The sequence below is a fragment of the Typopeltis vanoorti genome, chromosome 1, assembly GCF_054136105.1.
Source record: "Typopeltis vanoorti isolate ZY-2024b chromosome 1, IOZ_Tvanoo_1.0, whole genome shotgun sequence".
Taxonomy (NCBI): Eukaryota; Metazoa; Arthropoda; class Arachnida; order Uropygi; family Thelyphonidae; genus Typopeltis; species Typopeltis vanoorti.
This window is the reverse complement of record NC_143549.1, coordinates 71374609-71400193: the sequence shown is the minus strand read 5'-3', so window position 1 is coordinate 71400193 and position 25585 is coordinate 71374609. Positions and strand designations below refer to the sequence as shown.

General features: G+C 38.0%; 1 protein-coding gene across 1 annotated transcript in view; it reads left to right on the top strand.

Annotated features, from left to right (window-relative positions):
- Positions 1-19713: 19713 nt before the first annotated feature.
- The window catches only part of LOC150110079 (E3 ubiquitin-protein ligase PDZRN3-like), a 44388-nt gene continuing 38516 nt past the window's right edge, over positions 19714-25585 (top strand). The window contains exon 1 of the mRNA XM_090391197.1: positions 19714-20165. Coding sequence (XP_090247323.1) covers positions 20145-20165 — 21 coding nt within the window. The 5' untranslated portion in view covers positions 19714-20144. The remainder of the gene's footprint in view (positions 20166-25585) is intronic.

The following is a 25585-nucleotide window of genomic DNA, read 5'->3' as shown; positions in this document are numbered from 1 at the left end:
TTCAGCGCCAAGCGGCTTGTTTCATCTCGCCTGCGAGATTTAGCGATCTCCCCTTTGACCTCGATCTCCCGCACAAGGAGGAAGAAGGCGACGGTGAAGAGGGAAAAAAAAAAAAAAAAAAGGAAGGGGAAGAGAATTGCGATCCCGTCAGCGGTGATATGTGCGGGTGGAGGCAGCTAGCGGCAAGGCCGTCAGCCATTTCTCACAGTCAAACACCTCTGTTGTGCCGACGTTTGGCCCCTGCACGCTCTGTTAGAATGACCACGTGGTATTCCATGGTTAAGTGAAGCTCTCCAGGTCCGCACGTATCAAGCCTGTCAAACTGTGAAACGAGGATCTCGCTCCCTCCTTCCTGCCTCATTATCGCCGTATTAATTTGTGCGTTTAACATTAGCGGCGGTTTATTCCGAGAGTCGTGTAAAAGGATTATTAATAATTCTTCACAATTAAGCGACAAATGCATGCACATCCGCAGAAATTATCTTGTGGAAGACAAATATCTGATCATTGCAGAAATCATTCTTCGTGTGTTATGTCTTAGCTACGATTTTTTTTTCTCCAATTTACTTTATTAAGAGGTGGGACGATTGATTTATATGAATGATTCGAAGCTACTTCGAATCATTCTACTGGAAATTGAGAGCAGGCAAAAGCTATAATAGTAGCGTTAAGTAGGGATAATTAAATTATTTTTATTTTGCCATATTCTATTCGGAGATAACGAAAGGCACTCTGGGATTGAGAACGGAATTTCTCCTTTGAACAGGTTCTCCTTTTTTTTTATTATTATTTTATTTTAGGGAAAGAGACTACTTTTGATCAGAGGAGCGAATTAGGGCAACAACACTTGTAGGTCAACCGCCTTCGATAACGTCTTGGAGGTCAATATCCTTTGGTATTCTCAAGTAACTCGTCAATCGACACGAGACCACGATAGAGACCGTATCACGACAGCTTAAGCCGCTATCGAAACCGCCACTACAAAGGGATCACCATACTTCGGTGCAACGGAAAGAGAGGCTGGGGATGTGCGGGGGGGGGGTTAGTGAAACCTGGACTCTATCAGCTACTCTTCTTATCTGTGTTGCGGCTGGTTCACACACAACAGACGGCCGGAAAATGAATGTCGTCTGAGTGACATGTGTCACTTACCTAGTCGCCATCTGTCGGTAAAATCTACTGGTGTCCCTGCCTTTAGTACGGCTTTATTATCCGCTCTGAATGTTTGTCATATTTGGAACGCCCACCACCGCTTTATCTTCCCTCTGAGGTCGCCACTCGACTGTTTCCTGATTATCTGTGAGGGCCATACCGGAACCTTTTCCCCCAACTGCTTTGTCTCTGTGGGAAACGAAATCTCTTTTCCACGTCTTGCTAATTGCTACTGAGATCCACTCGAACTGTCTGTGATAAGGAAGTTCTCACATCCACTTTTTCAGCGCAGTTAATTATTATGGTCCCACAAATGCAGTCGATAAGGGAATTTTGTATTCTTTAAAAAAAAAATCAAATATTAGAGAAAATACCAAACGTATAATTAAATACTCCAACAGAATAACATTCATATTGTTAAGTGCGTGATTTATTATTTTTATTATTTTATTAATTAATTTCTTTATTTGTAGTGCGCCAGAGATATATTTATATATGCCTTTGAATATATTTCTTTAATACTTATCGTGCAGCAAACATGACATTAAAGAAATATATTCAAAGATAGTTACATCTCTTGCGAACTACAAATAAATAAATTAAAAAAATAAAAACAACAAATTACGCAGCTGACAATATGAAGGTTATTTCATTTGCGTATTTAGTTAGACTGTACAGGGGGAAATGAAGATTTGCGTATTGCAAAGGACAAGAGCGTTACAGCAATAGAAGTGGAGGTTGTCGAAAATACCAACCTAACAGGACAAGACGACGAACTTCAATCAGCTGAACGTCAAGCTTAATGCAATGAAAATCCCACACAATTTATTCATTCTGCACGGAAATAAAACTCGATTCATCGCCTCTGTTCATAGAGATTGGTGTGGGGATGGCCTTGGTTGTCAAGCTCTTCGTATTATTTCTATCAAGACGGACATACCACAGGACACTGCAGCAGATCATATCGAAAGGCTGTCACACCGCCTCGTGGTCCCCTTAAACTCCCGTGGTGAGAGTTTTCGCATCTCTTGGTGGAGATGCGGCCATTGTCCACCATCCTTTTCATTGCCCGCCGACTTCCTGCCACCGATAATTAGTAGGTAAGCTAATCTCGACCTCTTCCAGTTAGCGTCGGGGGGTTCGTAATGACAGCCTCGTGTGTCTTGTAATCGTTTTCTCGTGTCTCGAGCTGCTTAAATTGAAGTTCAAGGGGAGTAACCGACCCTGTGGTGATGACAGTTGTTGGACCCCTTTGTTTCAGATTGGCTCGAGATGCAGCGAAGATTCCGCGCGCGGCAGAAACAATCGTTATCACAGCTCGGTTAATCTCTGGTCATTATTTCGAACGGCGGGCACGGAAAGTACTTCGTAATTAGACTCCCGCAGCGAACCTCATCAAAACCGTCATCTAGAAAACGCACGGAACCACGAGACATATTTTAACACGGCACTTTTTTCTTTTATCTCTCTCTTTCTGTAACTTTTCCGGTTTTTTTCTTTTTTTCTTTCCAAGTATATGGTTTTGAGTTTCAAGTAAGATGCACATTAATAAGAAAATCTTTTTTTTTTTTTATTTATTTACGGTATGGCTTTTGTTGAAATCATTTTATTCCAGATGTCGTGTAGATTACCGCCAGTCGCAGCGAAAAAAAAAAAGTGTCACCGGAAACTCAAGATTAAACAAAGAGAAATCGGTCATTTTTATCAAATAAGCTTAAAAGTCATAAATAAGCATTCCCCAAAATCGATTAAAAATGAGGGGAAAAGCATGCTGTAATAAAGAATGGTGCAGAGGACCGGTTTACAGATAAAGTATTCCCGAAGCCCTCGAAAAAAGGTTTCACCCAAATATATAATGTGGGCGTGGTCAACTGATTGGCCACACCCACATCATATATTTTGAGCATGCGAAACACCGTCTTAGAATACGTGCACATAAAAGAAGTTATGTGACATGAGATGATTTCTTCCTCTAAGTATAACTTAGATTTCACTTCTAATAGCGTTTTGCTCGTTTGTTTGACTAAGGCAGTTAAAACGTTTATACGCAACAATGGGTTCTGCTTGTGTGTAACGGATGCCACGCGACAGAATAGTTGGTGTTCGTTTTTTCAATCTGATGTTAGGCGATTAAGAAAGACAGATGCAAGAAAGCTGTCCATAGCTCAGTGATAAGATGCCTTACATCATCATCATCAAACTCCTGTCATGTACCCTCAAGGGGGGGGGCGTACAGGATTTGACAGTACCACATGAAAAATTTACATCATTACTAACTTCCTATCTACAATTTTCCTCAAAATCAGTCTGTTACTTGTCAAGACTCCAACATTATCAGATCTTATATTTCTATCTTCTAAGGCAGCACTTCCCAAACTGTGGGCCGCGGCCCCCTTGGGAGCCGTAGGTTTTGTTGAGGGGGGGCCGTGAAATAATGAAAACAAATGTAAAATGTTTTAAGACTAAGTAGATTTTTTTTATTTTAAAAGAAATGTATTTAACTTTTATTATTTATTATTACTTTTTTGTTATTTTTTATATTTTAATAAAAAAATTCACACATTGGTGTTGGTTCACAAACTTTGCTTCCTGTTGTATTTCGGCGCTTAATGAATATTAATAAATATTGTTTATTCATATGTTTCATTTCAAAGCAGTGGTTAATTGTATTTACTTCGAATGCTCTCCAGGAAAGCTCCAAATCTTCCAGTCCCTTTCATCAATCAGGGACTGTTGATATTGACTTTATATACATATCAAAACTCTTTTTATATTATCACTGTCATCCGAGCTAGTTTTCTGTTACCAATAAAAGTTTCGCATATACTTCACACATGAAAAAAAGCTTAAACAAGTTCATGTGGGGAGATAGTAATTTGCTTCCAGTGGTAAACAACACCCCTCCCTAACAACCACTATACTGCAGAGGCAATAAAAACAAGTATTTTTATTATGCCAGTGAATAAGGTATGAGGAGTCTGTGTAATATATTTCTCAACAAATAGTGCAATTAGAGACAACTGGAATAAAAACACACTAATTAATGAATCACATGTCCCCTCATACAGAAACTATGCTGTATAGATATCTCTGCATGGGAAAAAACACAGTATCTAACTAAAAACTATTGTTATTAATTAGATGTGTGTGTGAGTTCGATTTCCCAAGGCAGCAATAAAATTCAACGGAACGTGTTAAAATTCGTAAAAGTGTTAAAACTAAGTAATATATATATATATATATATATATATTGGAATTCGATTGAAGAGAGTTAGCATTTCAACTCAATTGTCAGCTATGCTTTTATCTTTCGGTTGCGCGATCTTTTGTTAATACCGCACCAATCATATGCACGTTTTAATAACCTGCCTTTGCTGTCTGTTTCCGTTAGGATTAATTACCTTAAAGGGAGAAAAGTCATAAAAGAGAAAAATGTTCCTGATCCGAGGATTCCCTTATTCAGGTAATATTCACTAATTTCATGTTATCAGTCTGTGGTGTGCCAGTATCGGTAAGTGGTGATATTATTTGATCTATTCTACGTTAAAAAAAATTAACCCTGAGATGGAGAAGTGGCTGATAAAAAATAAAAAAAAATTCCCGCGAACAATCAGAAGAAGCAGAAACAGAGTAAAAAAAAAAAAAAGGACGGTATTTCATATTTTACCAGAACAGCCCGCATCGTCTTCAGAACCAAACGGTAAGAGGCAAAAAATATAATACATGCATTTGATTTTTGCAATATTCGCTGTGTATGTTTTGTATTGAATATAAATACAATAAATATTATAATAATATATCTCTCTATTACGATTTTTTTTTTCGAGGGGGGGCCGTGAAATATTTTAATTTTTGCAAAGGGGCCCCTGACATCTAGAAGTTTGGGAAGCACTGTTCTAAGGCACTTTGTACCGTATCCATCCACCTATATCTTGGTCTTCCTCTGGGTCGTTTCCCTGCCAAACTAGCAGAGAACACTTGTTTTGCTAATCTTTCCTCTCCCATTCTATTTAAGTGACCATACCACCTGAGATTAGCTCTGCTAACGCATTCCTGGATGCTGACAAGGTCAAGTTCTTTCCTAATATCCTCGTTTTTAATATGATAATGCCATTGAAGCCATCTGTTCACGCCTCTAATCTTTCTCAGGACTCTCATATCTGCGGTCTCTAGTCTTTGGTCAAGTGTTTTATTTCTGACCCAGCTCTCAGATCGATAAGTTAAAACTGGTTTGAACACTGTCTTGTATACAGCTAATGTAGTGTTCCGACTAATTTCTCTCTTATTCCATATGAATTTATTCAACTGACTTCCCACCATACCAACTTTGTTGATTCTGTTGTCTATTTCCATATTTAATTTACCATCTTTACAAAAAACCGTGCCTAAGTAGCTGAAATGTTTTACTTGTTCCACAGGTTCCCCGTTCACAATACAGTTGACATTTTCAATGATTCTGCCTATTTTCATTGTCTTTGTCTTGTTATTGCTGACCTTCATACCATGTCTATCCAACAGTTATTCAATTTAGTCAGGGAATATTGAAGACTTGTGGTGAAGTTATTTAGAAGTATAACATCATCTGCATAAATCAAAGAGCTGACATTAACGTCTCCAAGTTTGATATCATGTTTAATACCACTTTCCTTCATAATGTGATCCATATAGATAATGAATAACAGAGGGGATAATGTACATCCTTGTCTCACACCAGATTTAACATTAAACCATCTTCTTGTACTTCCTTCAATTCTAACTGCTGACTTACAACTCAAATAAAGATAAGTATTGCTTGATGTAATGCCCCATTGACACCATATAACTGTAGCGTATTGAACAGCTTCTCTCTTGGCACCTTTTCCAAATCGACAAAACTTAAATACAGATCTAGAAAGTTTTTCAACTTGGGCATATTATGCATTCAAGACACCAAGCAACTTCACAAAAACTTGGTTCCAATCCCACCTCCCAAGCAAGCAAACAGACAAGAAAGTCAAGCCCGCGTCCGCAAGCAGTTCAAGCCCAAGGCAAACCCCGCATTACTTTAGAAATATTTTGTGTTTGAATCCGATATGCGGATTCAAATATGCCACAAATATGCGACTCGCAATTTCGACCAATTGGGTCGAAATTGCATCCAAGTGATTTGGCAATCTCTCTCTCCCATTTTCACGAAACGTTTTTCTAATTTTAAGTGCTGTAATATTCCGTCTTTTATTTACTTTTCTGGTTTATATTTTATTCCCTTATTAGCTATTATTTTACCTTAACCAGGAATTCTTAGTTTTGTTGTTGTTCGGAACGTTGGTGTTAAAAGAAAGTCTATCATATTTTCTGTACATTACCGCTGAGTTCCAAAGCAAATAAAAACAATCCGTATCAATGACCTCACTTGCAGAAGATCGAGTTTCTTTTCATGAGCAGGGGGAGAAAAAACAGCAAAACTGCAGAAAATATTTTCTCAAATCCCAAGAAATCTTTGAGCTGCAATACAAAAACAGGGAAACACATGCTGGCGTTCTTTAGACTTCAAGGAGCTCCAGGAACAATAAGTGTTAAAATAAAAACCGCAATAAATCATAGGGCATAAGAATCCTCCCAGCTATCCTCAAAAAGTTCTCTGGAAGAAGCTGAAACATCTTAGGCAATTCAAACCATCTCAACAATAAATTCCCTCTAGAATATTACAATATAAAACAGCTGCTGATTTGTCTTTTCCATTCTCTCGCCATAAAAACTATGATACGTGCAACAATGGGTCTCGTGTTCCACAGCTATTTTTATATAATGTAAAACAGTTACCTAAATGCATAACATCTAGTTCCATATATAGTTCTGCAACAGATAATTTAACAGACAGAGATCTGTCATTTGTTTCGGTTATAGTTATGACAATATGACGTCATTTCCGTCTCCTGCTAACCTTTAAATTAAGAAGTGTCGTGCTAGAAGAGACGGTTGATGTCCGCAGATAAGAGATGTCGTGTACGAAAGTATCTACGAGAGAAAACTACGAGATGGACTGCAAGTGCAACCCCTCTTCTAACCTCGAAATTTCTCCGCTTACTCGAATGGTGATTATAATTGCAGTTATTTAGAACGCTGTTTATCTACCGTTGCTGTGACAATGGACTGACTGACACGGGTTAAGACAGGCTAATTATCCATCCCATTTGTTGTGTCACGATAGCTGTCTCGTGGGCGTGTGGTACAGTGAAGGAGGGGTGACCTCGTTAGTACAAGTTATGCTCTGTTGCACTGCCAGATTTTACGCCCATTTTCTGCCTCTTACACTCTCTGCAGGTAGACCAACAGGAAACACTCTGGAATAAGAACAGTTTTTTTTCATGCTGTATATTTAGTACACCCACATGGTTACTAATATTTTCTGATATATTTACTTTTCTATTCACGTCTAACATTTCACACTTTTATCACACTCATTGTATTTAATGAGATAATACAGTCAGCCTGAAACGGTAGCTTGGTTCGTGTCTGTCTTGAGACGGTTTTAGTCCCTGGTCTCCTTCAACTAAAATGCTTAATATTTAGGATTTGTTCTCGGAAGAAAAAAAAAAAAAAAAAAAAAAAAAAAAAAAAAAAAAACCTTTTTTTTTTCTTTTTCATTTTTTTCATCACAAATCATAATCTAGAGAAAACACAATGAATCATATTCATCGTTCGCTTTCACAAGCGAAGTTTGGCGAAGAGGAATGACTGCTTTATGTAGTGTAATAGAGCAGCAGCGCGAGATGTGACAACGTTTAAAATTAAACAAACCTCGAGAATTTTTGAGAATAGACTGAAAGAAATAAATCATAATCAGCATAGTATACTTCTTGACAGTTTTCTCCAAAGCTTCTATGTTACTGCATAAAGTAGCCCATGGGAATTTAATGGAGGTTGTTCCAAAGAAGTGAAACGAAGGAAGCTGATGAGAAGTTCGTTCGGTATGTTTGGAGTTGGCCAGTGACTGCTCTAAGTTATACATGGTTGGGAGGAAGTGGAGGAATGATAGTGGCCATCTATATATCACGATGATTTATATAATCCTTCTATAATTAGAGAGGAATGGGAGTAGCAGGTGAACATTCCATTTAGAATATAAATTTCTAAGTGATGTTATAAGAAGGGGCCATATTCCCCAAATGTATCAAGCACCCAATAAAACAAGAACTCATCTGCAAACTATTTTAGATAATGGAATGAAAAATGTTACATAAATATGCAATATAATGGGGTCGTCTATCACAAAACTTGATCCTCACGTCCAGAAGACTTCATATAACTTACGAGGTCCACTTATAAGACTGTGCAGCCTTCATAGCTCAGTGAGTATCGAGGATGCCTTTTAGCTAGAATGACCTGGGGTTCAAATTCCGTCTAGGGTGCAAAGAACCTTCATCAGGGTTTTTCAGATGAAGGCGAGTTACTTACCTGATCCTATACAGTTCCGGCAAAGTTCTTTCTCCTGAAAATTTGATTTTTCATCCCTCCAAATAGGCAAACTGATCGGAAGAACACAGGGAACATAATGCACTGACCTCATTAACCTTGGTTGCTTAGGCCGTAATCCGAAATAAATCAACCCAATCAAAATAATATATATATATATATAAAATAATATATATATATATATTATAATTTCATGCAACTTCTTCTACTATGCAAGCAATCCTCCTACAGGACTTAGAGTTCTCAATGTTGGAAGTGTCGGATAAGATATCTAAAGGCAAGTCACTAGAATAATAATTGGTCAGAAAGTGAGGTTTCATTATCGAAATTAATAGTTATTTGGTTGTCAGCTCCTAATTAGCCAAGCATAAATAACGTTTTCGTTCCCCAACCCACAGGCTGTGGGTCCGAATTCTCCTACGAGAATGGATGTTTGTAAACGTTTTTAGGTAGAAGGTGCATTCATCGCCAAGTGCGAGACCACCACCCGCTTAATGGGGCCAGAAGTGGCTCGACCATGTTTGGTCTCCAAAACGGTGTTTCTAGATAACTTGACGCTAGCTTGCCTGGATTATCGTTAAAAATAAAATCTTCAAGGGCCTTCGGTAGCTTAGTTGATAAAAGCTACTTCTCGTGCAGCTCGTTGAATTTATAAGGCTTATCTTTTTAAAAATAAAAAAACAAAACTTTTCGAAAGTATTCGAATGCGATTTAATAATTTCCACCACGGCGTCGTAGTTTTTGTCTGCTTTCTGTGATATTTGTAATAAGCGAACTTTTTCTGTTGCAATCAAAGAAGAATTGATCTAATTATTTGACCATCGTAAAAAAAAAAAAAAAATCAAAAGGGGAGGGAAGGCATTGACTGCTGATCGTTATTTCGGTGAGCAAACTATGGTCGAAATTTGGGGGGAAAGGAGGCGGGGGGAAGCAAAACTAAACAACACTTCACTTATTTCCAACTACACCACACGCGAATCAGACGTGTGTTTGGGTATGTTTTCTACGCTCGTGATCTATTGCTTTGCCTCCTGCGAGGTATACACGCTCTTGTTTCTTGATGGGTGAGTCGCGTTCAAGTGCTGCACTGAACCAAGTTGCTCGCGTGGCATGATTTACCACAAAGGGACACAGTCGACACTTAGCACCGAAATGGATCGAGAACTTGCTCACAACATCTCCCGCTATTTAAACGGCAATTTTCTCACGCTCTCCCGCCATCAGGTTTATGAAGCGCGTCAAATACGGAGATCACCCAGCCTTATTCGTCCTGGCAAGGGAAACGCTGACGTGTGCAGTCAGTGGGAGTGGGAACGACCATATTTAGAGTGCCCGTGGGGGTCGTTTTCATGGAGATTATAGAGGGACTAAAGACACTAACCCATGATTTATGATTCCGATATTAATTTATAGCCCCTCATTAATGCATGGATCGCATCGTTTATGGGATGCACTTGAATGGAAGAAATTTAGATGCACGTTCCGGATGAGTAGCGCAAGTTGTAACAAAATCCGGGTCGTTTGGGCACAATGGACGTAGCAACCGATACAGATCACATGTCTTACGAGACGGTTACTGACTTTATACTGAAAGCGAACGCTCTGAGGAACAGACAAACCAGCCTATAACACACTAACGCAATAGCGATTATGAAATGCTTCTTTTTGGCCTTATTGTCTCTTCCGGTCATCGTAAATCAAAATTTGTTGCTTTCAGAACAGCTATGGTCTTAGTCCAATTCCCATAGACATTTATCAGAAATTTAATAATAATAATAATAATAATAATAATAAAATCAGCTAACTCCTTTTTATTCCCGTATACGGGGAGTAGGAGAGGCCATTTAGCCCTATAATAATAATAATAATAAATTGAGCACATATTATTATTATTATTATTATTATTATTATTATTTTAAATCAAAGGACGGAGTGGCTATTCAAAGTACTCTAAATTAACACTGCTCGCATTCTGTAAATAAAAAAAAAATATATATCAGACACGAAATACATTAGATAAATAAAGGAAAATAGTGCTTTGTAACAATGTTGATGCTCCTGAACCTTAAAAATCAAACCACAAAGAAATATAAAATGCAAACCATAGACAACAATACTGAATGCAGAATCACGCTAATTCTCGTGTCGTGTACTGCATGTTCCATATGAGATGAGTCCATTGAATCTTGATTATTGTTGCAGGGAATAAAATTAATATTTGTTCTAAAGATTTTATTTTAATGACGCAGCCGATCGTTAAATTATATCTGAGTTTAAGAAGGAGAAAAAATAATCAAAGAAAATCAACTCAAAGGTTATTCTGAAATTTTATTTTAATGATTTCTTTTAGTATAGTTTTATTGTGTATACTTCAATATAATATTTTTAAAGATCTAAAGCGTAAAGTGTATTTATAGTTTTATTATTTTTTGTATTAAATAATTTGTGACTCAAACTGTTTTATATCGTTACGCTTCACCTAAAAATGTGAAAAATAATGTATTTATGTGTAACACAGCTTTCATATGTGTTATCTGTTCCTATGTAATGTTTATTCTCGGTATGGAATGATGGGACATCTTGTTATCACCGTTACGGTGGTCTCTAAAAGCAAGTCACCGGCCAAAATGCTTTTAAAAAAGAAAAACGTTTTGCAGCGATGATTTTCAAACCTCTTCGATCTGTCGTCCTGTCAGTTTCTGCCTTGTTAAAATACCTCGAGTGGTGATGGTTTCGTGCACTTCTCGCCCGGTGTATTCCTGGCGACACGTGCACTACAAATGTCTGACGTGTTTAACGTGGCGAGTACGAATGGCCTACAGAAATTTAGAGGGAAGTTGTTTGTTGACAGACATATTTCAGGCGTGCTGTGTGTGCGTGTTCAGCATGCATTCCCTCCTGTGGATTTGTTACACATTTGAGATTCCACAGCGCCCTCTTTACTATGTCCACATCATTCGTAATGTAGTCCGTGATTTCAGCGTTGTTAAGGTGTGTGAGGCGTAATTTGGGTGCCAGAATGTGGAGATATTCGACTACACTAATAAATGTAGTCATGCGATTTAAACTGGGTTAGCGAGCAAATAATTATTTCGCTTTTAAACTTCAAATTCAGAGAATCCTTCTATGTCACAGAGAAGCGATGACGTAGAAGGATGTTACGGAAAATCGGATTCCCCCCCCCTTCTCTTCTTCCCCAAATTAGGTAATGGACAATTTTTTCTTTAATCTCATCACCCTTTCAAAAAAAAAAAAAGAAAAAAAAAGTTTCCATTCAAAGTTCGGTCTAAGAGACCATATGTGAACTCTCATGTGGCTGTTGTGTGTCGTTTTGCTTTCTTAAGTTTACTGATGATCAGGTCAATGTTACTGATGGATGTACAGTTTAATGCCAACCACAAATAGGCATATGGCGTATTTCTAAGGCAGCTTTACTCTCCTTGTGAGTGCACTGTGATTAGACTAAGAACTGTTCTGATGGCATAAACAGGGGAAAAAAAATCTCTCAGAAGAATAAGATAAACACAGAAAACCAGATTATTTCGTGATTGGCATACAAGAAAGGATAAAGTTTTGGTTGGATCAGCCAAAGATATATAATAATGAGAAGTCTCAAAATTTTGAGAACAAAAATGGATATGTCAACTGTGATTTTATTAAAAATTTAATTAAAATAATGATTTCAAAGTTTTTAAAGTTTACAATATAAACAGTGCAATATGCAGCTGAAGGCACGTAGTTATGCACTCGTTAAGATAAATTATCTCCTTAGCGTAGGATTAAGGATGACGAGAAATTTCTACTGGTTTGGAAAGAACTAAGTCAGAATCGTGTCTAGGATACTACGGTTCAGAATATACGAGGAACCTTAAAAAAAAAAAAGAAAAAAGTTTTTAGACTGAGGATGAACTAATCGGTCTCCGGTGGGACTGTATTTTTCCCTCTTCCACATGCAGGCAATCCGTAGGAGAACCCTTGCGCAATAATTAACGAAAGTGGTCTCATAGTAACTAAAAGTAACTAAACATCTTCTCTCTCTTAAAAAAAAAATCAGAACTATTTTTTCCATTAGGAAGATGACGTCATAATATTACAGCCACAACACAACTGAAAGCAACAGTAAACCAGACTAAACTGGAATTGCAGAACAAAATAACGTTCTATGACATTTTCGATAACGCAGTTTTAACAGTCAGATTTAAAATTATATATTCTTATATTTCAGAGCATTGCAAGAGGAAATGAATAATGTGCGAATCTGACACTTCTGATGATCAATTGTTACAGTAACTCTTTTCCGCACTCGCGTACCTAAGTAACCTAGAATACGAGGAAACTTAAAAAACAATAATAATAAATAAAATAAAATAAAAATTTAAAGAAATGCTGAGAAGATAATATAGTGAAAACTGAAAAGCAATTCAGGAACTCTTAAAGGAGGATACCGATAAATCTAACCGAAAAAAAACAAAAAAAAACCGACCTTAAAATGTTTCTTGAAGCATAAGTAAACAGAAACAATAAACGAAATGCAAAAAAACTAAAAAAAAATTCTCAAACAAAGAAGGGTTAATTAGGAGATGCACTAATGAGCAGACGTATTTATTAGTTATTTTTCAAAAAAAAAAAAAAAAAAAATACACATACAAATTTAAATCATCAGTGAACTAAAATTCTCTTCGGTTCACTTGAGAGAAATAGCAGCCTCATCTTAAAAAAAAAAAAAAAAAAAAAAAAAAAAATAAAAAAAAAAACCCGCCTCATTGTATTATGAACATAATAATAAACGCCAACCTTCTTTTTTCATTCTAATTGTTTTGCTTATGGCAGAAATATTCACACACACTGCAAGATGATATAGCAGGGATTCCAATGGAGATTTGTATCGTACAATACTAGTTATCTTGTAACAATTACAGTTCTTTCTTTACTCACTGGGTCGTTCGTCGAACAAAGAACCGCAAGTGTTTTCCAATTCACTAACAACAGATGCGAGCCAAGGTACTTTATTTTTATTTCTCGAGCTACAGGTCTCCCGTACAGTCGAGTGACGGGTTCAGTTTCCGGGATCAACGTAGCTGTCAACGGCAGAGGCGGATAATAACATATTTTGGACCGGATTACCTCCATCTTGTTCTCGAAAGTTCGCCGAGGTCACCGAAGACTTTTGTTGACCAGGATTTCTAATGGCTCGCGTGTGATGGAAGAGCCATCACCAAAGACAGTTCCTGCGGGTCAACACATTGTTCCGCAGACATTGACGGGCTTAACTATAAAAGTCAATTTTCACGGTAGCTGCGCTGTCATAAAATACCATCCAAACAGATTTCATAGGATCACGTGCGGTTACGTTAACCTCTGGGTCTTGGAAAACTTGAGATGATCGTGAAATATATCCTGAAGGTCAGGCTCCCATCGTGTTGGTCAAATTGCTTCCTTTTATTTTGTCAAGTTGCTGTTAAGGGATGCAGAGAAGATGTGTGTGTGGGGGGGGGGGAGTGCCGATATTTGTGTGTGGGAGGTTATGAGATTTGTTCTTCAACGGTTAGATTAATGTTCGTTACTTAATGTACCATATTTTATTGTGCCACTGATAACCGGTTGATATGGGACGTTAATTTCTATAACTGCACTCTTTAAAACTAAAATATTGTTTGAACCCTAAAGATGGTGTTGGTATTTTACTAGATTTACCAAGTCCAATAAACATTTTCTTTGCTGTACACGTTAATACCGCTCAGTTAGCAACACTAGCCTCTGCATGCGCCCACTGAATTTTTCAGCTACTGTATCTTCCAAAAGATATTGTCTATACGTGTGTGTCTAATTGCCTATCGTTTTCTATACGTGATTATATGTATAATTTAGTTGTTTGCTGGTGGCTGTCTGCAAATTACAAATCAACTCAGTAATTATACTTTTCCCGAGGCAAGCTGGGGGCCCAAGGCGCTAGAGTGCTTTGGACCCCTCATTGTTTGTTCCTAATTTTTCGGGGGCCCACAGCTATAGCTTAATGCGCCTATGCATAAGTACGGCCCTGAAACTAAAGCAAAAAGATATCAAACCAGAAGGAAAGAAGAGAATAATGACCATGAAATCATAAGGTTAACGAGTTTCTATTCGGTGAATTAATTGATTGGATGGTAAATATTCATAGTTTTCTTAGGGTACTGAGAGATCCTCAAAAAGAGAGTGACCATACATGACAAGGATTTGTGGCTCCTAATAGTTGTCATATGGGTTACCTACTGGTGTTCTCTCTCATATAAAATATATATTTATTTGCAGATTCCGTGTTTCCATGGCAACAGCAGGTTCTTCAACGGAAACGAAATGCAGTCGATGACGAAAGTTTAGAGCATGGTGATGAGGTCAGCTGTATGGTAATTCTTTAGCATCTTGTAAACAGGCGAGGATGCAGATGACTTCGAATGTGGCATGAAATGGGAATAGATCAACATTTACGAGGCCTTTGAAAGTCTAAATAATAATAATAATTAGTTATGTCGTCAATGTGTGAGAACGAATCAATCCAAACTTATAAAACATTTCCGTAACCCGCGATACTGCATCCCGAGATTAAGTACAGTATTGTAGGTTACAGGCAAAGTTCGGTCTTTCTCTGATTTATGGCATTGAGGAAGATTTTGCTGTTAAATAAGGCATTGATCTTAGCATCGTTGCGTCACAACACGCAATGCGATAACAATGGATTTTTCTTGACATGTTGCCAAGTTGTTCACGTTCGATTAGATGATTGTGGCATAGCTTGCTGTTTCCACTTCGCGTGACAAAACACGCACAGAATAGTTATTTCTAGATACTTGTCAAGAGTTCTTATAGATAACCCGGTCTCGCCCCAGCGACTACTGTTAAAATCGCGTACACAACAGGAAGCATACGTCTTCAAGATATTAAAGAAAGTAATTACATTTGAATTAAGACACGTATAATGGGGGAAACGTTCTCCATTGTTTGTTATGAAGAATGAATTTCTGCAACCCGTTTTTCCTTAATGTCGAGTTTGGGTTATTTGTGGACTGTTGAAGGAAATGGAACGAAAAACACCTCCTGTTCAAGCTTCAGGTGACAAGTTTATCGACTCTGTTGTTAAATTAGTGACTGCCATTGATTATTCGAATTAGGACTGTGCTTGAACATGATTACGGGGTTAGAAGGGAGTGGAGATAATACGAATGGACGCTAATTAGCCTCGTTAATTTTAACGTTGTCTTTTGTTTGAAACCTGACTGTCATGCAGCATGGAGCAGGTCTTCATCCCATGTAGTAAAAAAAAAAAAAAAAAAAAAAGAGTGAGTAAACTAATAAAAAGGTTTTTTTTTATGTGTGTGTGTGTGTGTGTGTGTGTGTGCGTATGTGTGTGCCGTCCCCTTGCGGATGACAACACTACATATATTTCCTGGACACCCAAAAACCTCTTCTCTCCCTTCCCTGTAGGGCTCTGTTCGCAGAATGAGCACCAAATAATAGGCTGTAAAGTCTACTTACGAGCCCATAAATCACCTAGTTACGACTTTCCGTAGAGCGGCCGCCGTTCTCTGCGTCATGTACAAGTTTCTGTCTCTTTTAACAACGGGACTGTTTTTTTTTTTTTTTTTTTTTGCTTGTTTCGTTTTTTTCGCCTTTATTCCCGCTGTTCGGACCGAAAAGACATTTTCCCTCTTTTTTGTTTTATATTATTTATCATTATTTCCTTTTTATCAACGCAGTCTACGAAGCAAGCCTACATGTCTGTGTAGTTTTAGATAAAGCCAGATGTGTCTTTCCGCTTGAAATGGGAGCTATTCCAGATGTCGCTGCAACCCTCCTGGCTTGAAAATATGCAGATATGTAAAAGCATTTAAAATTATACTTACAGGTGGCGCTGCACACATACAAAGTGTTCTCTTAATTTTTTTTTTTTTTTTTTTTTTTTTGTAGGCAACATCATTCACCGTAGGGATAGAGGCCTCTGCCCCAACACTGATGGCCCTGGGAATAACCAGTGAAATATCATCATTGCACTAATCTCTAAGAGACTTACATGACCCCACTTAGGTTTTCCTTGTTTTGTGTACACATCATTCGTGTTGTGACAACCGGTTTTCTCCACATACTGTGCGTTTTGCATTGGACTTATCAGGGATGTTGACAGCTAGACTTCCGCTCTCGAGGTAGCAGCAAATTACATTTTTTTAAAATAAAGTTTCGGGTTTATATATCAATTTTTCCAAAATCTCGTTATTTTAATCGCACATCAATTATTATAAGCCCTGAAAAATATAAAAATATATAAACCAAACTTAAATTAATCATTGCCGAAAGAAATGCTATCTCCCTAAATAGCAATCTGATAGTTATCTTGTTTTTCTTATAAATCGAAAAACATTCAGTCAGAGACGTATTACAGTTGCGATAGTTAAAAATTTCGCCGCTAGGACTTGAATGTATGCGTTTCTATCATAAGAGAAAATATGGAGTATTTCCACGGAACTATTTGGATCTCAGAGAAGACCCAAATAGTTCGGAGATCTAGTCGAGTTTGCGAATTATTTCAGGCTAACTTTAGTATTCTACCTATAGAATTGAAGCGGATTTGCTTCGTATGAAAACCCGGAGAATTTAAAGAGTTGTAGGTCAGTGAATTTCTTTTAGACCAGCGATATAAAGGCCTAACACTTAGTAAACAGACGCTGACAAATGAGGTGTAAAATAATTTATTTTAGTTCTCAATTTCGCCAAGGAGCATCTCGTTAGTTTGCAAAGCAGAAATAGACGGAAGGCACGTGCTAAATAACAATCGCTTCGTTGATTACGTGGTGGCATGAACGGGAGTTGTCCAATAGCCTTCCTTATCTAAACACTCAATCATTTTGGGAACGCGTACCTCATTCACTTCTCAAATACTTTAAATGCGTTCCTCTGTGATGCACTATCTTCACTCTTGTATAAGAAAAATCTATCTTCGCAGTCTTTTAAATTCGATGCATGCAACGAATAATGTAAGAAGTTTTTTTTTTGTGTCGCGACTGTTTGATACGATTTCTTTTTCAAAGGCTGTTGACGATATTTCTGAAATAACGTTTCCTACATCCCCATCGACATGAAACGAGGACACACTGCAGTTGCCAAGGGGTTGTTCTGTCGATTTATGCACCCTTAACGTCATCCGTAGTTACTGCCGTTTTCACCCACATCACTGCAGGCGGCAGACAGACGTGGGTGGTCTTTCGCAGTTCTGTCTCTTAGCTATCAAAAAGTAGAATGTTGTGAACCAATAAAAAATCATCTCTGGTGCTGTAGCGCGCTCATACATCGGAAGCAAAGGAAATGGATATTAGCCTCTTTTTGAACATGTGTATGTGCGTGTGTTCAAAAACTCTTTTGTGTGGCGTGCATTGCATTTTAAAAAGGAGTCGGGTTTGAGTAGAGTCGTGTAAAGGTCTAATGTTGCTCTTGTGTTCTGTGGAACAATGCACTACACCCTTTGAATCAAATGTCGGGCAATGCTGCACCCTTTGAATCAAATGTCGGGCAATGCTGCAGATGCAACATTATCAGACGCATATTGATCAAACAGTGATATTCAAGGATAGGCCTGTGCTGCCAACAAACCAGACAACAAGTCAATTTTATTTTCCAGTATTCTCGATACTATATATTTATCATTATGGAGTCTTATTATGTTTTCTTCAAATTGCAACTGTTTTCTCTGTAAAACAAGAGCAAAACGTGGCTCATCGGAGCACATAGGCTTATGTTTCTTACACTAATGCAGCATTCCTTCTGAGATTTTGTTCAATCGTTTTCGAGTCCCATGGTTCATTTTGTTGCAAGATTCTTCACACGAGGTAGACGTTAAGGGGTGATTTATTCCTGAACTGTCGCAAATCAATTGTTCTGTCATTTGGTAAAAGTGATATTTTTAGAATCTTTTCCCGTTTCTTTGGTTTTTATTTTCATTAATATTCGAATATTTTTTAAATCCCTGCAACACCACGCAATTACTAATATTCGCCTCCTGGGGTGAGGTTGTCACTTTCTTGTTGAAATCATTCTCTATCAAAACAGCAAGATTTCCAGGAATGCGTAGATGTTAATCAAGTGGCCACTGATGGTTATTTTGCCGCACACAATGCACCTCTCGCTTCACTAATTCTGGTATGAACTGCACTTCTGGTACCACCGGTCGCAACTGCAATTAATTTCCCAGTGAGTTTACTGGCGCGTTTCTTTCCAGACACAGCAAAGTTTTTTCTTTCTTTCTTGTTTTTCTTTCCCCCCCCTAATAATTTGCATCAGAAGTTTCCCGATGTCTAGAATCCCAACTAATTTTCATGCACACATCACAGAACACGTCTTAATTCCAAATTACTCTGTTGGTGGATATTCCCTAGAAACTATATACAACATGTATATGAAGTCAATTTTTTTTTTTTTTTTTTTATACATTCGGTACAAAGTTTTGTTATTTCCAAATTACGCCGTTATGTGGAAATATGCTATGATAATAAAAGCTGATGTTTATTTGCATTAGTCGTTGGGATGGCTACGGTAGCCCATCAACTTTTTTTTTGGTAAACAATAGTCCTTGTTATAGGGACAGAGTGATTTTGGGATAATGTCGGATAAAATGCGTAACGAACGCCGAACTGATAAATTGTAGCAAAAGAGGAGATAGAGACTATTGCTGAAGACGCCAATAAGTGCGCTAAGAACGTGCCGCTCTGGCGGGCCGCTGCTCTCAGTCCGGCACCAGTTCCTGCTGTGAGGAATAATAAACAGCACCAGAGGTCTGTACTTCGCTTCCTACACCGGCGGACTGGAGGTGGTTGAGCTCCCGGCATGCACCGCTCCCCCGGGACCCAGCACTCGGGGAAATACTAATGAAAGGGGGGAGGGAGGAAACGAATGGGAGTGGACCTTATAAACTTGGGGTGGCGTGCGCTACAGGACACACGCAGTACTTAGAGAGGGCTGTGCGGGACGATGCGCGTGCGAAAGTATAGCTAGCTTGCACGTGCAGAAAGTTTTTTTTTTTTTCTTCTTCCTTTCCGTACGTCGAAAGTATGGTACGTGCAGGGACGGAAACGTTGGAGAAAGGGTGTGCATGTGACCTGACATTGACTTGTCGGACGATCTAGTGTAAGCCGTCGTTTCCATTTAGTGGGTCATTCCTGAGGCAGACGGAGACGGGAGTGGACGTGTCGTTCTCTCGCTCGTGTTGTTGACGGCGGGATGTGAACGTTCGGAGTATGTTAAGTGAATCGACGTGTCTCGAACTGCTGCTGGATATGTTTGGCGTGTCTACATCTGAAGGCGAGCTCGACCCATCGGTTTCCTTTCCGACCTCATTATTTGACCCAAGCCTAGACGTCACTGACCGTCGGGATATGACTGCGGACGATGCTTGTTGAGAAACGTGGGCAGTGACAGGAGGTTAAAGTGCGTATGTGTGTGTGTGTTGCACTGTTTGGCGGTGAACTTGTTTCAGTGACTTGAGTGACTGTATCTCCATCCCCGTTCTTTGGACCACGATGGATTTTGTCGTACTCTCGGTAAGTGTTCATTTTTTTTTTTTTTTTTTTGTATACCGTTTTGTTTCTCCTATCGACGCCTGTTGCACGTGCATTTCTGCGGCATTGAAACGCTCGGGTCCGATGCGCACGCATTTCACCAGTGGCGGTGCGGGGAAACTGGAACATTTGCATAGCCGTAAGCAGTCGGTGCGACAGCTGGAAGTGGTCATTAGCATGATCAATTTGTCTGTCTGCACCGTCGAGTAACGCAGCTGCAAGGATCGGATCGGCATTCGGAAAAATGCCCTCAAAATACTGACTCCACCTTCTGTTCGTAGAACGTATTGGGAGCAACGACACCGCTTAACATCCACCCTGAATTTCCTTCGAATCATCTGTTTTAGTTTCGTAAGCACTTTTCTATTCTCTGATTTTTCTTATGGTACTATTCATTTGCGCGAGAAACTTCTTGAAAGAAAGAAATCGCCCCGAGTAAGCGCTGCTCTCCGATCCATATACAGTTGTGGCATATCTAGTTGCTACGTTTTTCTTTCGCTTTTAGTACACAGGCGTAATGGGGCGAGTAGATGTCAATCCCTGTTTCAGCAGCTAGAAGGACCCCCCCCCTCTTTCTAACTGCTGGGGGGAGATACAAACATCAATAAGTATGGAAGGAATTCGTAGAAATGTGGATGTTATGTGGTAGACGATGTTTATCCACTTTTACTGGTACTCTTAAACAAATGAAAAAAGAAAATCCCTCTGCTGATCCCAGAAATATTGATTTGAGAAAGATTCGTGAGTTCAGTTCGTCTACTTGGATAGAACCACAGATGGAAAGACTTAGGGTTGGCTAAGCATCGTGTGACCCATGAGTTAATGTCTACCAGCACAGCTCGTAAGATGAGATGGCATCTTTGGCACAGTAAAAACAAAGCCAAGGACATGCGTGCGTGTGTGTGTGTGTGTGTGTGTGTACAATTGAGGTTAGGGAAAAAGGGAAACGATGCCTTAAGTGCGTGTTCAGTTACAGAGGAGTTTAGTTACCTCGGTGGCCACTGCAACTTCTTCTCTCGGATGTTAAAAAGCAGTCGTCAGCTGATAGTCATGAACGCACTCACGTGCTCTGCAATACCGGCTAAATTTAGAAACGGGCTACTGTGTTTTATAGCGGTAGTCAGGTGCCTGTGATTAATGACTCCGGCAGTCTTATTTTAACTGCACGTGAAACTTTTTCCAGGACAGGGCGGATGTACATTTTGTTAGCTGTAACACGTGTCAAGATGTTTTATTCATCTCTTAACCAATCTTTGCTTATCCGTCGTGAACACAAATGCAAATTCGATTACTTGAACGCTCAAAATTGATTGATTTTATTAACAATTCTAATCGTAAGTTTTGCTGCTAATGGACAAATTTGAAATGCCCAAACTAACTGTTATAACATCAGAGTCCAACAAATAATGTACTAGACGCCGATATCCTTGTATCAATTTCTTTTTCGTTTCTTGAAATGAAGATATTGTAGTGTCCCTTATACTCCTAGGTGTCAAATGCTACTGTAAATTCGTCATCCTTGAGATTTCATTCGCCAGATTACGTCATATTAAGACTTTAAAACTAATGATCTAAATTATTACAACCATAAATTATAACTTATATAACTCTAATAACTTGAATGCACAACTAATAAGTTATAACTTTAAATTTAATAAAAAATTAAGTTATTAATCTTATAAAAACAACTAATTACGCTGATATTAACCAAACGACATGGAAATAATGTACACTACGCATGCTTCATGTCCTCCGAAATACTGCGAATGTCATTAAACACAAAAGAACTTTGCTATCGTTGCAGACCGGCAAACATTCAATTTATTCGCTGTAAGTACGGCTTTACATCGATCGGGTAATTATTTTCAGGAATTCCGCTTAAATTAATGAGCGGCATTGAATTTTTAATGCATTAACTGTAAAATGATCGTCAAAATATGCTTAATATAAAAGAAGGGAAAAAAAATGACGAGCGAAAACCGTTTGCGTTTTAGCGGGGACGCATCTTTAAACGAGGGATCGGTATCTCTTCATTTCTTCACCCTCTGGCATCGGTCATCGTAAAGCGTGATTGTTAGATGATAATCTTTCTCATCGGCTGCAGTGTCGACGGAAGTCGTTGACTCTGTAGTTCATTTACTTCTCCGTTGCGTATTTAAGCAGCGGATTATGATGATGAGAATTGTGAGCCTTAACGATCGACCCACCCAACCTATTTTGTTGGACTCTGACTTCCTTCCTTCGAAGGAAAAAAAAAAAAAACTGTGCAGCTAAGATAGCTGCAGCTTCGGTTATCTTTTCTTTCTTTTTCTTTCTTGTATTTTTTTTTTTTTTCTAACCACATTATTACTTCTGGTATATCAACCAATAAATTTTCCGTTCTGCATTTTACAGCTAACAGTTAATTGTTACGTTGTTAAAAATATTTTACGCCTCTGTACAAAAGTTGGCATTTCTAGAGAGGCGTAAATATTTTTAACAACGCAACAATTAACTCACGTTTTCACATGATGAATTCATGTGATTATCTCATTATTACGTATTCTGCTCAGTGGCCTGTTATAGCCGAATGATTTTCATAAATAATTAATACTATAATAAGGAGGTTAATTCTGTCTCAATACTATAATTCTCGCATTGTATACGAGATACAAATCCGAGTCTTTCTGATAAAGAGGATGTCATTCTGACTATGCTACGGAAATACTTTAGGAGATTAGTAAACATGAAAAAAAATAAAAAGAACATTAAAAGAATAAGATGGAAGTCGTAATGCTTTAAACTTTTTAAGGTTTTTCGGTATTTTAAATTATTTGGATGTTACAACTTCATATTCTAATCCATTCAAGTAATTAGTGCAGAATAGGTTTCCGACCTTTTGTGGGTAACAATGTCGCAAAAAAAAAAAAAAAAAGCCGTGCCATTAAAGATATCTTAAGATATTCTAATCTATTACATACCAGAAAAAAAAAATTGTTTTTCGAAGGTAACGAGAAAATTGCCAACTGTCACATCAAATTCAAGAAAAATTGGTCCACATACGGAGATAAAATATAGGGACGGAAAAATATGGGGAGATAATCTTTTCATTAGTCGATGCAGGATTTCCCATTTTTCTATCCCCGTATGCATATCTGGCTTATTAGCGTAGTTACTCAAACATCTTTTCACAAATGCAGGATCCATCTGAAAAGCCTGGGACTTTGCATCAATGCCTACTTGAATGCAAGTTTTGGTTTCTTTCTGTCTTTCTTTTGCCGACAACACCTTATCGTCCAACAGAATTGGAGTCCTTTCAGATTTCAGAACCCACATGCTTATTGCCTTTTCTTTTTTTTTTTTTTTTTTTTTTTTTTGTTGCATTTAGATGACACTTTAAATTGCCGTTGAATTTAAATAGCATCTACAGACCCGTAAAATCTTTTTAAGTTCAGCGTCAATTTAAAGCGAAATCAGATAAACCACAATGATTCAAGTTGTGAATTTTAAATACAACAATGCTCCAGTTTAAATAATTTAAACTAAGCATTGAAAATGAAATAATATATTCTTGTGTGTGACTCTGGGATCAATAATAATAAAACAGCTGAAATCCTGCGATATTTCAAGAACTTTCACCTAACTAAACCACAAATATTTAAGGATCAACTAGAATTGTGCCATTCGCAACTGTTTTGAAAGTTTAACCTAGAAAGCAAGAATTAATTACACCTTTTTTGTATAAATAAAATCAATAAATCATATCTAACGCCTTTTCATTCCCTGAAGGAAGTGGGCAGAACTCTTTTAGCCCATTTCTCTTTTGAAAATCGGGCGATTGGTTGAAATTATGGCCGAATCAACTAAATTATGAGGTCAGCGTTTATGTCGGATGAATTGCATATTCTGGCCGGATTGCCTATTTTGTGGGATGAAAACTTGAATTTCCGGGGAGGGGATGAAGGGAGAAACCGCTACTTCTACACGGGATAAGCATTACGCATCATCAGGAGTGTAGACCTTATAAAGGTTCCTCACTTAGAGATCGATATGCAGCCAATCTTAACCACTTGCCATCGCCGAAAAAAAAAAAAAAAAAGTCTAGACGTTCTTTTAATCGGTGACCAGAATCGTACCTATAAAGGTCTTCTGAAGACCTATCAGGTTAATTTTCTTACATTTAAATATTTCTCTATTGAATGCATCCATTCAATAATACCGTACGAACATGGTTTCTGAATGCAGCGATATTGTTGCCGGAAGGTAATATTTAAATATTTATTTCTGAAATTCATTACTGAAAATGCTACCTTTTATTTACTGACTTGGACATCCCTGTTCTTCAGCGTGGCGGATAATGTTTCTTGCACGCAGTGCAGCCAGCTGATGATGACATAGAACAACGTGTATTGCGATTGCATGGTCCTAATAAATTACAACTCACCTTTGAACGTGTTTGTAAGAGCAATTTAATCACTTCGTTCTTTCATCTGGAGACTCGTGCTACCATGGCGTGCGGATGTAATTTTAGCTTCGTGTCACACCTTTCGGTCTTGCTGAGTGATAGATCGCTCACTCGAACTGTGTTCTGCTTTCCAACTCTGCTGGTGTAACGAAGGGTCGAAGCACTCACTAACGATCTTTTCACCTTCCAGCGTACATTGAGATGGATAATGAAAAACGATGTTTTCGGGTTAAGATAGAAACGTCTGAATCGCAATAGGGAAACTGCTAAATGAGAGGACCGCCAGAAGATTGATATTGTCATTATTGAGGCAGTTTACTTAAGAATTGCTTTCTTCTTGTCTCCCATGAGTTGCGTAAAATTACTAAATTTAGTATTTCGTTTCTTTCTGTACTTCATTGAGGAAGCAGTGGTAATAAACAAGAAACAGCTGGTATATTTCTTAAACTTTTTCTATCAGTCACTGTTTTGTTTACATAACGCCTTGATTGATAGCTCGCATTCAGGCTAGTCCAAGCATGTTTCTTGAAACATTGTCGGAAGTGATCACCAGATGTCGCCACTGAATTGCCAAGAACTGGACAGTGTTTTGGTGACGTGTGTTGAAGTTTTCGAATCTTGAGCCAATACTTGGACCTGCAATTGTGTTCACAGTTCATCTGCAAAGTTTAAATGTGCTAAAACAGATTTATTATTACTTTCTTTCTCTCTCTTTCTGAGAACTACTCCTTCTACTCTACGTTTACCATTCAAAGTCGTTACGTTCTGAGAATATATTGATAGATATTATCAATATCTATTATGATATTCTTAGAATTTATTCTCCAGTTTTCTTATGTGTCTTATTTTATCTTGAAGTGATTTTTTTTCTCCTCAGTAAAATCCAATAAGAATTTCCATGCTAGAAAGCAACGGAAAAATTGTTTGGGATTTTAAAATGTAGTTCAGAGAATTTTTT